At 32.8% G+C, this 14,038-nt stretch overlaps 1 protein-coding gene and 1 non-coding gene across 2 annotated transcripts in view; both read left to right on the plus strand.

The window, feature by feature from the left end:
* The window catches only part of LOC129231490 (uncharacterized), a 163,448-nt gene that overhangs the window by 127,220 nt on the left and 22,190 nt on the right, over positions 1 to 14,038 (plus strand). Inside the window, exon 2 of the mRNA XM_054865818.1 lies at positions 12,165 to 12,228. Within this exon, the coding sequence (XP_054721793.1) occupies positions 12,165 to 12,228 (64 nt within the window). The remainder of the gene's footprint in view (positions 1 to 12,164; positions 12,229 to 14,038) is intronic.
* Positions 4,039 to 4,111, plus strand: Trnat-cgu (transfer RNA threonine (anticodon CGU)). The gene has a single exon. It is a non-coding gene; the product is annotated as a tRNA-Thr (tRNA).

Consider the following 14,038-nt stretch of genomic DNA (forward strand, 5'->3'; position numbering starts at 1 on the left):
TTTTTCACATTATGTTTAAAAAAATAAAAATATAATAAAAACATAATTGCTTAATACAGTTGCGGCTAATGGGACACCTTGCATCAACAACTGCTCTGAAAATGAAATTGTATTGCTGTGGGAGCAGTACAATTGCCACGCAATCCACAAAATAAGCGCAAAATCCAATCTAAAGACATGATTGATTAAACAACAACAGTCCGTAACACGATACGTTTAGTAGTGTGTACATAGCAACCAAATCCAAAGCTGAATTGTTATCATTTACTACTGAGATAGACAAGAAAGACAATTGCCTGGAAGATTTTGTGGATCGTTCTTGCTCTGTTTTGCGCTTTTTTTAATATTCTCGAGTGGAATAAAATTCCTTTGATTTTTCAATAAATTTACATGAGATAACATTTTGTTCTTTTTCCTAGACATATTTTTAATGCCAAATGTAGTGCATTTTCAATGAAATTTAATGGATTTCATGAACACCTTGGGCAAATTCAAGAAAGAAATCGCAACCAAACACGCTAAATGTGTGTGATTATTGCTTTCCTTTTAGGAAGGATAAGTCTTTGTCTATAAGTAAAACGGGAAAAAGATAATGCAATTTTCATTCAAAACGGTTAGAAATTTTTATAAAAACGCATAAAAATCAATTAACGAAACCAAAAACCTGCAACCACATCAGGATTGCGGTTTTTTTTCCAAACGTGGCATGCATTATGGCGATCTTGATATCGGTTTAAGATTTAATATATGAGTATCCCAAGAAGAAAGAAGTTATTATTGTAAATACAGTCGATACAGCTTATTGGAATATCGGTGAAAAGAATAATTCGCTTAATGTAATAAATTTTCAGTGCGTTGTAATTTGTCTTTTTGATCCCGGGTAATAAAGTATCCCCCTTATTAGAATAATTTTTCGTAGCAAATTGGCTATTCTATTGAACGGCTATTCTATTGACTGCAGTACGCTACGGACATATGGCTCATCTTGATGCGCATGCATTCAGTTTAATCTTTTAGAAAAATATAGCGAGTTTTTCGGAACTAAAATTAGTAGAGACTATCCTGTATAGAACATTTGTTGCTCTTCATTGTCAAAATGTAGAAACAAATATTAAGCACTTAGCCTAAAAACATTTTTTTTTTTTTTTTTTGCAATTCATTAATTTTTGTTGAAAATTGTATCCATAGATAGACATATTTCGCCGAAAAGATGCTTCGTAGACAAAGTAATTCGACCGAAAAAATAGCTTCCCCAGTTCATTTCTTCTAAGGACACATTTCTTTGGAAGTTATTTTATTGATTGTAACCTGTATTTATTGTATTGTTTACTTCCGTAATTTGATTTTCTTTTAACTAAAGACAAAACTATCAAAAAATGGCAAAAATAAGTTTCACAAAACCCACCATCGTTTCCTTTTAATGATATTTATAACATCACTTTTATAGTATAAAGCTTCTTTTTTGCAAGAAAAAAAATTCTGATGCATTTTCCTCCTCAAAAGCAAAATTAAATTAATAATGTAACATAATATTAATTTCATATATGTTAACGCAAAACTAAATGGGATAAGGAAGTTATAGATAAAAGTCAGAATAAGATTAAAAAAATCTTTTTAATTTTGCAATTTTCCTAATTTGCCAGAATGCTCATAAACTAATTTAATCCGGCTGTAAATTTTGCAAGCAAAACTGTTTATGATAAGTGCAGACAATACAGAACAAATACAGTACCAAGCAAAGTGAAAAATAAGCAAAAACTTTTACGAAATACAAAATTCTAAGAAATATGCAGAGTAAATACAACAAAGGAATAGATTTTAAAATGTCTGACAGAAAAATGAATGTAGCACGTAAGGAACTGTACAGAAGAAGAACAGCTATTCGTATGGTTCTTTAAAGCAAGGAAATATTTTGTGGGTTTTTCCGATGCATACACATTTACAAATAGTGTTTTTCGTGTATTATTAAGTGGTTTTATTTTCTTTTAGTAAAAAAAAAAGAACTTATTTTATTAATTCGTTTTTACGAAAAAAAAAGATATGTAATCTTGTATGACTGTTAATTCCGCTCCATGCATTTAAACGAGAGCTAAGTCAGGGCCATATCCTCATGTTGTTCGGGAAAAGCGCCGCCTGCCCGTGGTAAACTTTTGCTTCCCCTAAGCATTATCTTCAAAAAAGAAGAAAAAAAAAATACACAACGACTTCACTGTGCTAAATTAAGATGTATGAGGATATCAATTTTTATTGTTCGTTTTTAAAGTTTTTATCGCTGAGAAAGTTAATAAAACAATATTATTCTCATTATGTTTCCAAAGAAACACATCATTCTAAAATGTTGAAAGATTTTTTTTTTACTTTGCCACGGACGCTAGTACTTCAAACGAATGAAAATGTCTGGCTATAAATTGAAAATTTCACTACACAAAACTAAAGCAGCCAAATAGTTATAAAAAAGAGGAGGATCTTCCACAGTATAATAATCACTAGTTAAAAGAAGATAGGGACGTAGCTTACAAGAGAAAAGCTGGGAGTCCCCTAACTTTTTTTCTTTATTATAAGTCACCAAAGGCTTCTTTGAGGAACTCCGGGGGATAGTTTCGAATCCCATCCCTTTCCTTAACATCATCAAAGATTTTATGCTTCTTTACAGAACTTCCAATTTTGAAAGCCTTCGAAGAGAATGACCCACCTAAACTTCACGTCATTAAAGATTGGCTAAAAATTCGTTTTAAAAATTTTTCGTTTCGAAATATTTCAGAAGGACTCCCGGACCACTCCTCCCCTTAATATCATCAAAGATAGTATAAAATTTGGTACTGAGATTTTTAATTTCACAAAATGTTTGGGAGAGGGCACGAACATTACCCCTGTATAATGTCATCGAATATCTACAGCTACGTTTCCGGAGTTTCGATTTCGAAATCTGGTCGAGAGAGGACCCCCTAACCTCTGCTCCCTCTAATTATCAAAGGTCGTCTAACACTAAAAAAATTGAGTAACCGTATTCCGTAAATACGGTGGCAACATTCTGCATTTTGCGTAACCTTATTCTGTCGGCTAGCTTCCTCCATAGCAATGGAGTAACTTAACTGATAAAACTGGTGTAACGGTATGAGCGATGCGTAACGTTACACCAGTTTTATGTGTTATGTTACTCCATTGCTTTGGAGGCAGCTAAATTGCAACGCTTTTACGGAGTGAGTTTACACAATTTGTTTCCAGTAAAAACCTTCTACTTCTAGACAACCGGTCCCCATACGTTACCAAAGACGACCAACAATCGCGTTGTTAAGTTGCCAATTTCAAAAAAAAAAAATTAAAATAAGAAAAAAAATCCGACCAATGCTCTCCAAATCTTTTCTTAAAAACTGTTTTTCTGATTTACAGTTTTGAAAAATTTCCGGGGAAAAGTCCCAGAACTACTCTCTCCTGAAAATAATCGAAGACGATCTTCAGTATGGCGTTTTTGGAATTTCAATTTCTAAAAACTAAAGGCGGTGAAAATCCTGAATTACACTGCGAAAAGCTGTGTTCCGTGGTGAACAAGGGTTGGTGAGCGGAACGAGCAAGACGCGAAGCCCCCTAGTATAATGAAATTTCATATCAATAGATATAAGTAGCATTATTTACAAAAAAGACTACTAATGCCTAAGACTAATTAATAACCTTCATTATTTATTACCCCCCCCCCTTTATGTGTACCGTTTTTTTCTTTTTTGTTACTGTCTGAGAAAGTATTTTGCTTACCTTGATCATTGGTGTTGGCTACGTTACGGAGCTCAGAGCTTTGAAGTCTGTCTGGGTTAACTGGGTTTTGAACTATTTAAATAGTAAAAATGTGGCTAAAATAGAAGGTTAGCTGGATTTGAGAAATATTTTATGACTTTTCTTAAAACCCTATGATACATTCAATATTACTTATCTTGTTCTTTAAGTGATTACCGTTTCTGTTTTATCAATACATATTCCGAAGTTGTTTGACGCGAACGCAAGTAGAATCTGAAACTGAAAGAAAAGGAAACGGCGCATCCCAAGGCCACCATAGCTCAGTGGTTAGAGCACTGGTCTCGTAAACCAGGGGTCGTGAGTTCGAATCTCACTGGTGGCTGCAATATGAAATCATTTTTTTAAAACCTATAAAACAACTTTTTACCTATTTTGGACTCGAAACCGCGTAAAAATTTTTTAAATGTTTTTTTTTAATTAAACTTTTGAAACTTTTTTACGCACGATTCCCGGGTGTAATTAAATAATAAAAATATTATGTACGTAAAGTAATAAAAAGTATTTTCTTAGATTTTTTTCCCACCCGTAAAAAAGTTTTACTTATAAAATAGTTAAATTTTTAAGAACTGAAAATTTTGAACCTAAGATTTTTTTTTTTGCTGGGCCTTCCCATTTCCCGGCGTGTACTTCAGTTTCTTTCCACTTCTGAATTTTAATTTATACAAATGTTGAATTAGTTTTTAGAACTCTGCTTTTCCAATTTATTATCCCTTATAGTTACGCGAATGGAGAAGTGGTACTTTATAATTGAATCACTTCCGTAGACGTGCTCCACATTTGAGACAAGTCCAAATTAAAAGTTATAAATCCCGTATTCGATGCAATGTCTCTCAGGTGTTAAAATAAATCAAAATCAAATTTGAAGCTCTGTTTTGTCAATTTTGACACCTAAAGCGCATTAAGATTTTTTTCGGTAACGGAGTTTTTCTCGAAAAAACGGATAAGTTAATATTTACCAGCAAAATGTATTTGCTTTAACTGTTTAAAAAAACTTCTGATTGAAGTATATATATAATTTCACAATATCTTTATCTTTCTGGTTTATTTATGTATTTTTGAAGTCCGTCCCCCCCCTCAGTTGGGGTGCCAATTTTAAGTAATAAAAATTATTGAAGCTGATGTTAGTTTTTTCCCCCTAACTAAAATCACCTGACAATTACAAGTTTTACTATGCTCCTTCGATAGCTACTTATTGAAATGTTTTTGGTTTTTAAGATATCGTCAGGCTTCCAGTTAAGGACAAGGGACCTGTGTCGCTATATAGGGGAAGAGTGGGGTACACTGAGACGCGATAATTCAGCTGCAGTTTTAATTATTTAATAACTCAGAAATCCATTTTTCTTCAGTGGTACAATATTTGTCGATGTCATAGGTACAATAAAAGTGGACATAGAAAAAACTACGAATTCACACAAACGAGAAAAAAAAATGCAATTTTGTTTCACTGTTCCCCCAGAAAGTGGGAACAACGAGACACATATTTTTAAATCGGAAAACTTTGAAACAATCTAAATTCATCTCGTAAAATATGAATGATTGTTGTCTTTTGGTTTTGGTTTAAGCTCCTGCCTTTGGCAAGGTAAATTTCATGTGGTCTTGACACACATTAGGGGCAGCTATTACCAATTTTTTTGTGAATGAGTTGGACTAAATTAGATGATTCTGGATTAGAAAAATGGTTTAAACTGTCATTTTGTGATTTAGCATTTGATAAGGATGGAATGCTGTCACTGTAAAGTTTGTCTATCTCTAGTATAACAGCTTCTTTCCTGTCTGTTTCTCCAAATCCCCAAAAATAGCTAATCTGACATCCTTTTTTCTAGACAAGTTATACATTTGAAATGTGGATAAATATTGTAACATTTTGCATACTGCAATAAAAAAAAATTCTTTTAAAAATTGATTAGAATATGCATGAAATGGAAATATTTATGTGATATTATAAAGCTATTGAAGTCGTAATTCCATTTAAGCGTCTTTATTTTGCTGGTGCAAGGCTTTCAAACTTGTTTTATCATTATTTGAAACAACACGATAGTTGTACTTTTATATAGTACAATACAAAAACAAATTTTGCAACACGATAGCTGTAAAATTTAATTCAAGTTATAAATTCTCCAATTTTAATATAAAAGTGGCATGGGAGAAGCGAGCAACGAATTAATGGTCTCTCACTGTTCCCTTATTGAAAAATATAAACGTAATAGCTGCCAATTTCAGACGAAGAAAATGAACAACATTATTCTACTGCTAAAATGAACGTTAGTTAATAGGCTAATGTTAGATTAATAACACCAGTCTGTAATGGTTATCTAAATGTTTAGAAACAGAGCAACAAACAGTAGAGATGTTTTACTATGGTGGGTTCAAACTAGGACGACGTAGTTATTTTTCTTACATGATACTTGGAATCAACCTTATTTCTGTAATATTGTTCACAGTATGTCTAGTAGACTTTTCAAAAGTTTTACCTGATTGGAAATATCGAAAAAAAAATATTGCTGTTGTCTCAGTATTATCTGTCTCACTGTTCACACTTCTCTCCTATTTCTAAAATTTGTGAAAGTTATGATTTTAATGTCATAGTCATCACTACCTACTAGGGACCTGAATAATGAATATCAGTAAAGCATGTTTGAAGTCTTATTATAATGTCAGAGCACATACAACACTATACTGTCTTTAAACAAGAACGCAGATAATATGGCATCCCTGCAAACCAAGTCTCTGATGTAATTCTTTAGATGAAAACCAAACGAATTAAAATTTATGCTGAAAGTCAGAATTAAATGTTAAAGTCATGCGCTGACACTTACGAACTGTTCTGACTTTTAAAACTTAATTTTTTACATTTAAAAAGAAATCATCACTAAGCATCACATTTTAAGTCGATGTAAAGAACATAATTTTAAACTTAACTGGCAGCGAAGTTCGTGTGAATGACAGAACATTTTCTATTGGGTAACTGAGAAAGAAAAAACTATGATTCACAAATACTTCTGTATCATTCAAACTTTAGTGTTAAAGATTATTTCACTGTAATATAAAACAGAGATTTTAAATAAATTCCGTAAAGAATTGCAAATTACGTTTCAGAACATTTTCTCCAAACCTGAAACTGAAATTTTCTCTCTAAACAAAATAACTTAGCCTCCAAAATGAATTCCGCAGTGGTGTGCAAATTTATAATGTGATTATCCTTTGAGACTAATGAGGTAACAATTTAGCAGTCGGACTTCCAAGAAGCTATTAAGCTGTCATGTAGAATCAAGCGAAGGAACTAGGTTTTAGCATAATTCTACTTATATATTTCAATAAGAAAAAAAAGTTTGCTAATTTGACGTTATTTCTTATTTTAGCTTTATCTGTGCTACCTGAGAATACTTAAACTTCAAATGGTAGAAAAATATGGCAAGCGTTGTATTTACTTAGGTTGCTAAGTGTTGTATTTACTTAGATTATGCAGAAAAAAATTCTACACAAAACGCACTGGCTTCCAAAAAGTAGGGAAAAATCATGGAAGTATAAAAACTCAACCTCCTTACTCAATCTCAAAACCGCAGTAACTCAAAACCTTATTTTACACACCGAATTTAAGGCAAATAACTTCATGTATCAAGATGTAAACTGCATTGGGCAGGTAAAGGGCAGTAGCTGCAATTCTTTTATTTTTCATTTTTTACATTTTTGTTATCTATTGTACGTCAGCTTTATTGTTCAAAACTGATTATTTAGTTTCCGCTGGAAAAAAAAAGTATAATTCTAACATTTTTCTTTTGTTATTATTGAGTTCAAAACGCGTTTCTTCAAATGTCTCAAATACTTATTTTTGCAGATACTGCCGTTTACCTACCGACGGCAGTAAAAACCCATAAAAATAAAATGGCGAATAATATTGGCACATGTATAAAATAAATGAAAGAAAAGATTACGTTTGGTATCGGAGCTAAATCTGCTCTGGGCAGGTAAACGGCAGTATCAGCAGAAATAAGTTTTCGAGACATTTAAAGAAGCCTGCTTTGGTTTTAATACTAAGAAAGGGGAAATGTTGCAATTAGTGGCTTTTTTCTCGCCTGTTTTTCAGCGAAAACTAAATAAGCAAGATTGTATAATAAAGCTGACGTACCACAATAGACGAAAAAAATGCAAAAATTAGAAAAAAGAATAATTATAGTCAATAAATAAATTTTAAAAAAATGCAGTAATTGCCGAGTATCTGCCCACTGCATAAATGTTTTGAAGATGCAGAATACTCACTCCTAAGAGCAAAGCAGTGATAAGTGATACTGACAAAAATGTAACTTTTGAATTCCAGGTTAATAAGAATCATCACTCTTTAAAAGCAGTTGTAAGCATAGTAGGAGGCTGGGAGCAAATGCAGTCACAAATATTTCACTTAATATGATAAATTTTCAATGTACCAAATCATAGTACTTCGTTCTTGGGGCAAATTTCCCGTAAATGAAATATCGTGTCTTGCAACTATCCCGCTTAAGGCAATAGTTTTTAGACATGACAATATCGAGCCTTTTCTATTTTCTACCCTTCTTTTGTGAAAGTAAGGCAATAATGAATGTGCAGTAACTGAATGTCTTTCAATGCAATTTTGTCACTTCTCAGAAAGTGCGTTGTCACAGGAAATGTCGATTTTTCAGATTAGAAGAAACTGTTTATGTTCCGTGTAGTTTTTTTTAGTGTTTTATTTCAATCCCTCCTGCCTCCACGTTGATCCATCATTTGTCGTTTGTTTGCCAGACAATGAATAATAATAATTGCCTTCACTGGAAAGCTGAAGAAAATAGAGTAAAGAGATGTTAGGTATTCAAAGGTTTGTCTCTGAAACGGGGGTGGGAGTAAACTAATTGTAATGTATCTCTTTGGAAATACAAGCACCACCTTTATCTTAATTTATAAAGTATAAATTTTCAAAGAAAAACAAATGATGTTTTTTAAGGCAAGCGAAAATGGTTTGAAAGCAGGAGGACTAATAAAAATAATAATGTTTTCAGTTTGCAATATTTCGAAAATGGCTTTTGGTAAAATGATGAAGCTTTTGAACCGCAACTTAATTGAAGAAAAGTCTGATCAAGATGAATTTGATGAAGAATACCGTTTAAGAGTTTGAGAGGTTCCTTTACGAGTAAAAATTAATAACGCTTTTGAAAATAATGCCAAAGCCAAATGCAGTTTTTTATTAGTTTGAACCAAAAAAAAATCCTATAGCAAATTTCCTACATTCGAAGGACAGTAAATTTTCTTAAATATACTACTTTAGGAACAAATAAATAAGTAACAAAGTAAAAACGCTCTGAAAATGAACAAAAATATGTACGTTTTACAATGAAATGTTTTTTTTTTCTTTTTTATCTACTTTCAATACTTTGATGTGTTCAAAAGGCTTCTCGCTTTTAAATAGTGAATCCCCTGGCAAAAAGGGATGCCGAGATGACAACGTGTATTAAAATACAAAAGAGTTAATTATGAAAGCTGCAAATGTTTCTTTAAACGCATTATAATTCAGTAATCGTAAAAATACAATTATACTATTTTACAAAAACAAAGAAACAATATTCTTTACTGATCAGATTCTTTTTTATTTGCCTGGTTCTGATATAGGTGTGGGATAGAACGATGTAGTAAAGACAAAGGATTATCTAAATATGATATACAAAACTAGTAGAAATGCAGAAAAAAAGCCTGTTCATTATTATTTAGATTTCTGTGACTATAAAAGTTTTTATTGTCTGTCTCCAGACTATAAAAACTTTTATAGTCTGTCTATAGGACAAATTAGTCACTTTCTATCTATTTTCGCACAGTAATTGTGGGAACATTGTTTGCATTCACCCAACCTTCAACTGATTTTGAGTACAATTTTGCTAAGTACTTGCAGTCGGAACGAGTCTATGGAGCACTCTGCCTACTTTCGGATACTTTCTTCAGCTCCTTCTTTCTTAGATTATTTTTCAGTCACTTTGTTTCCTTCTTAAGTAATTTTATTTTTGCTCTTTCTAATTTTTTACCCACGGGAGGGGGGGGGGGGGCTCTCACCCTGTTTTTTACTTAATTTAGACATCTGACTTTTTTCCAATGAAGAATCTTTTGAGACGGTAACCTTTCTCCTCTTCCGATTCGTCGTTGTCAGAATTTTTGTTTAACTGTTATACGTTTTCGCAAAATATGAAATGAAGATGACCTGTTTTGTTGAACACCGAGGAGTGGCTGAAATACTTTTATTGAATCGAACTTGCTGCGTCATTGTTGGATTCGGCTGAAATCTCACCGGAGCTTGATCTTCTAACTTTATAGGATTTTTTAAAAGTTGTCTAGGGGGTAAAATCGATTCCAATCGTTCGGTACCAGATATGATCACCTCTTCACTTGAAGGCCAATCACGTCTGACGTCAGTTGTGTCTTGTGGGGGAAAGTTAGCGCGGATGAAAATAGATGATAATAAGGTTAATTAATTTAGAGCGTATACTAAGTACTGTTTCTTTAAAAACTTTTGGGCAGATTCTCTCCTACTCTGCACAAGCTATTCCACCCCCCCCCCCATGATTTAGGCTAGGAAAATATATTTAGCAAAGGAAGATGCGAAAATGAACGTTTAACTACACTACGCTAAAGACAATTAAACGTACTTCAAGTACATTTTAACCACAGTGTTGTTAACTTATGTTAACAATATTATGACTAGTTGCAATACAGAAGCAGTAAATCACACAGCTATAACCTCACGCGCACATCCTTTCACCGTCATCCAGATACCTCACTGAAGGACATATTCCTTTGCTTCTTCGTTCCTAAATTAAATAAACCCATGGTTTATGCATTTATTTTTACAATGAAACCTGCGTGAGTTAACTACTTGCGGTGCTAGTAATTTAATACTTAACTTCGACATGCTATAAGATTAATTCTGTACCAGGCAAAAGTATTCAACTTAGACAGGTGATCAACTTTACAAGTTTAACTTTATTATTATTATTATCATTATTTATGAATATATTTATTATTATTATTATTATTATCATTATTTATGAATATATTTATTATTATTATTATTATTATCATTATTTATGAATATATTTATTATTATTATTATTATTATTATTATTTGGTTAATAGTTTCCTGGAATGTTACTGGCGTGACAATGTGATCATTAGGAATATTCCGCTTATTAGATTTTATTTCTTGACAAATTTGGCATTCCATTTAGTGTACTTCACTTTATGTGCGTCCCTGGAACATCCAAACTATCCTTCGGGGATTTGTCTCACTTACAGTACCATATGCTAAAGTATTGATGCTAAAAACTTGTAGACATGGCCATTCAGAAATTCATGTGGAAAAATTCGCGTACCTGTCCGTTTATCCAAAGAAACTACCTCTTTGGTATGGATCTCTTTCACTGATCTATTGTAGATGATGGAAGTGTTTTAAATTTCTGGAAAAGTATTTTTTTTTTTTTTGCTCCATTTTTTTAAAAATTCTTTTAGATGTAATAAATGTACAAGCACACAATGTTTTAGGCATCTTGATCAATGATCAAAAAAAAAAAAAAAAAAAAAAACAGATTTATGTGTCCACTGTAGCCTTAAACAGAATGCAATACCTTCCATCACCAGAATTCAATGTGTGCACCGTTTGTTCCTTGAACCACATCTAAACGGCACTCAAGTTCATCCCATGTCCAGAAACGGCGCACGCATTAAACTCTAGTAATGAAAGGAAAGGTATTGCTTTATTTTTAATAAAATGATTAAACAGTTCGCACTACGTTTGTTTTTCTTACTGTGACGATACCAGCCATCAATGTATATAAATTAGTTATAATTAATTTTTTCTTTCTTTTCTTTTACCTTTGTTTACGTTGTTATAAAAATATCTTGAACCAGGGAAGTATTATGGCACAAACCGCATATTCATGCGACATTTTGTTTTTTATGAATTTATAAAATGCGTCAAGGACTTTTTGGACACCTGTACTTTTTTTTCTAGATGAGCATATTTACGTATTGCCAATCTGTAATTTCGAATTCTAAGCTAAAACAAAACTTAAGCTAAGGAAAGCTTAAACGGATTTTATGATGTGGTCTTCATTTTTAAGTGGCTAAACCCACACTATTTACGGTTAAACTCCCATGTGTGTTTTTAATTAAACAAGTTAAAAAATTTTTTGAATAATTTTTCAAAAACGGAATAAATAAATAAAAAAAACACACACACACACACACACAACGAAATCTGTACTTGCATTCGCACAATAAATATTGACATTTGAATAAATGTTAAGTATTTTTCTTAAACTCTTAATGTATAATTATGAATATTTAATCCCGATACTAATATCAATTTTTTCACTCTTTTACAGATTTTTTATACAGCTCTTTTTATTGCGGGAGTATGCCATGCTCAAACAGTATCAAGTTATTCATGTAAGTATTTTTAAATAGTCTTAATTTCGACCTTAATTATTTTGTCTAGCGCTTTAGTGTATTCCTAGATTTTGATAAGACAAATCACACTAATCCAGGAAAAATCTACGAAAATGAGAGAAAAGAAAAAGAAACACTGTTTCACTGTGTTGATGTTATCTAAGATCTTCTAATACCATTTAAATTTTAAATTTAACCACGACTACACTAAATGGCGCTACGCTTACCGGCCGTAACAGTTGTCGAAAATGCTGTACACTAGGGCAGTGCTTCTCAACCTTTTTTACTTTGCGGCACACTTTTCATAACAATTGTAACTAACGTGGTGTATTTGAATTTATTTAGAAATTAGAAATATTTGGAATGTATTGAAGTTGATAATCAACAACAAAACTACCTATATCAGACATTACAGAAAAGTATACTTGATATGTTTCAAAGCATTTCTGTCAAACATGTCTTTAAAGTGCACAGTGTAGTTAAACGATTTATCAAAAAATGTTTCAAGAAAGAAGTAAGCTAGAAATTGAAACCAAGCACCTAACTTCCGTTTGACACTAATGAGACACTCGAGCCTGCCTTGAGGAGCAAAGCCGTTTGATGTTCGGCTCTATGCTGGACACGAAGTTCTTGATCAGGCTCTTTAGAGATGACCTCTTGCTGTTTTTTATAAGTGTGAGGATTGAGAAGCTGAGTTTGCAAAGATATGTAGTTGAAAATGGTAGCAGCACATCAATAGCAAGACAAGAGATGGTAGGATACTCATTTTTAACCAGCGACCAAAATTTGTCCAGAAGCATCTCGAGAAGTACGGTCGCTCTTGATGTCCATAAATTCTTCACTTGCCTTCAAAGAAAGGTTTTTAACTGATGCATCCGCAGATGAAGAGAATGGAACGCGAATCCAGTCATACTGTTCCATGTTAACATTCTTAAAAAGTGCTTAAACTTGTCCTGAAGTATAACTAAATGTTCTGCCACCACATTCAGCAGTTTTTCTTCCATGCCATTTCCTTTACATACCATGTTGACGGTCCGTTTGAACATGTCCAATGAGCCACGATCTATTTCTTCTCTCAACAGCTGAATTTTTTATTTGAACCCGTTTAGCTTGTCCATACATGTAACTCAAATTCTCTTCTTGTCTTTGCATTTTCTGATCCATTTCGTTAAAGTGTTCAAAAATGTCAGCCATGTAAGCTAGTTTTGCAAGACAATATTTGTCTTGCAACAAACTGGGCGTACTGCATTTCGTTTTTTAAAATCAAAAACTGTCGTACCTCGTCCCTCAATTCAAAAATTCTTCATAGTACCTTACCACATGAAAGCCAGCGAATCTCTATATGAAGAAGAAGGGAGTGGTGATCTGTCCCCAATTCTTCATAAAGTATACGGAGATAAAGCAAGCACTTTATGGAATTCACGACTTCAGCTCATCTGGTAAGTTCTTTGCCATGAGAACTTCATGGTGGAGGAAACAGTGCATGTTTTTAATTTTTAGTTTGCTAAGTCTCAGAACAGAGCTTTGAGAAACTACGATAAAATGAAATTAGTATCGGAACTGGAAAAGAGGAAAACAAAATTTAAAGAAAACTGGGGCTAAAATTCTGGGCGGGAGGGTACGATCCCTGCCTGGGGGAGGGGGCGATACTCCCGTTTGCAAAAGATTTAGAAAAAACTCTGTACAATGAGTTTATTTCATGGAAATTAGAATCTGTTTTCAAAAACTGAAAGTAATGGGATCACAAGAAGTTTAAGAGAGGTGGGGCAGCAAATCCCGCCTCTCCTCTTATTGGGTCTGTCTTATTGCA

This window comes from Uloborus diversus, chromosome 10, assembly GCF_026930045.1.
Source record: "Uloborus diversus isolate 005 chromosome 10, Udiv.v.3.1, whole genome shotgun sequence".
NCBI classification, from domain to species: Eukaryota; Metazoa; Arthropoda; class Arachnida; order Araneae; family Uloboridae; genus Uloborus; species Uloborus diversus.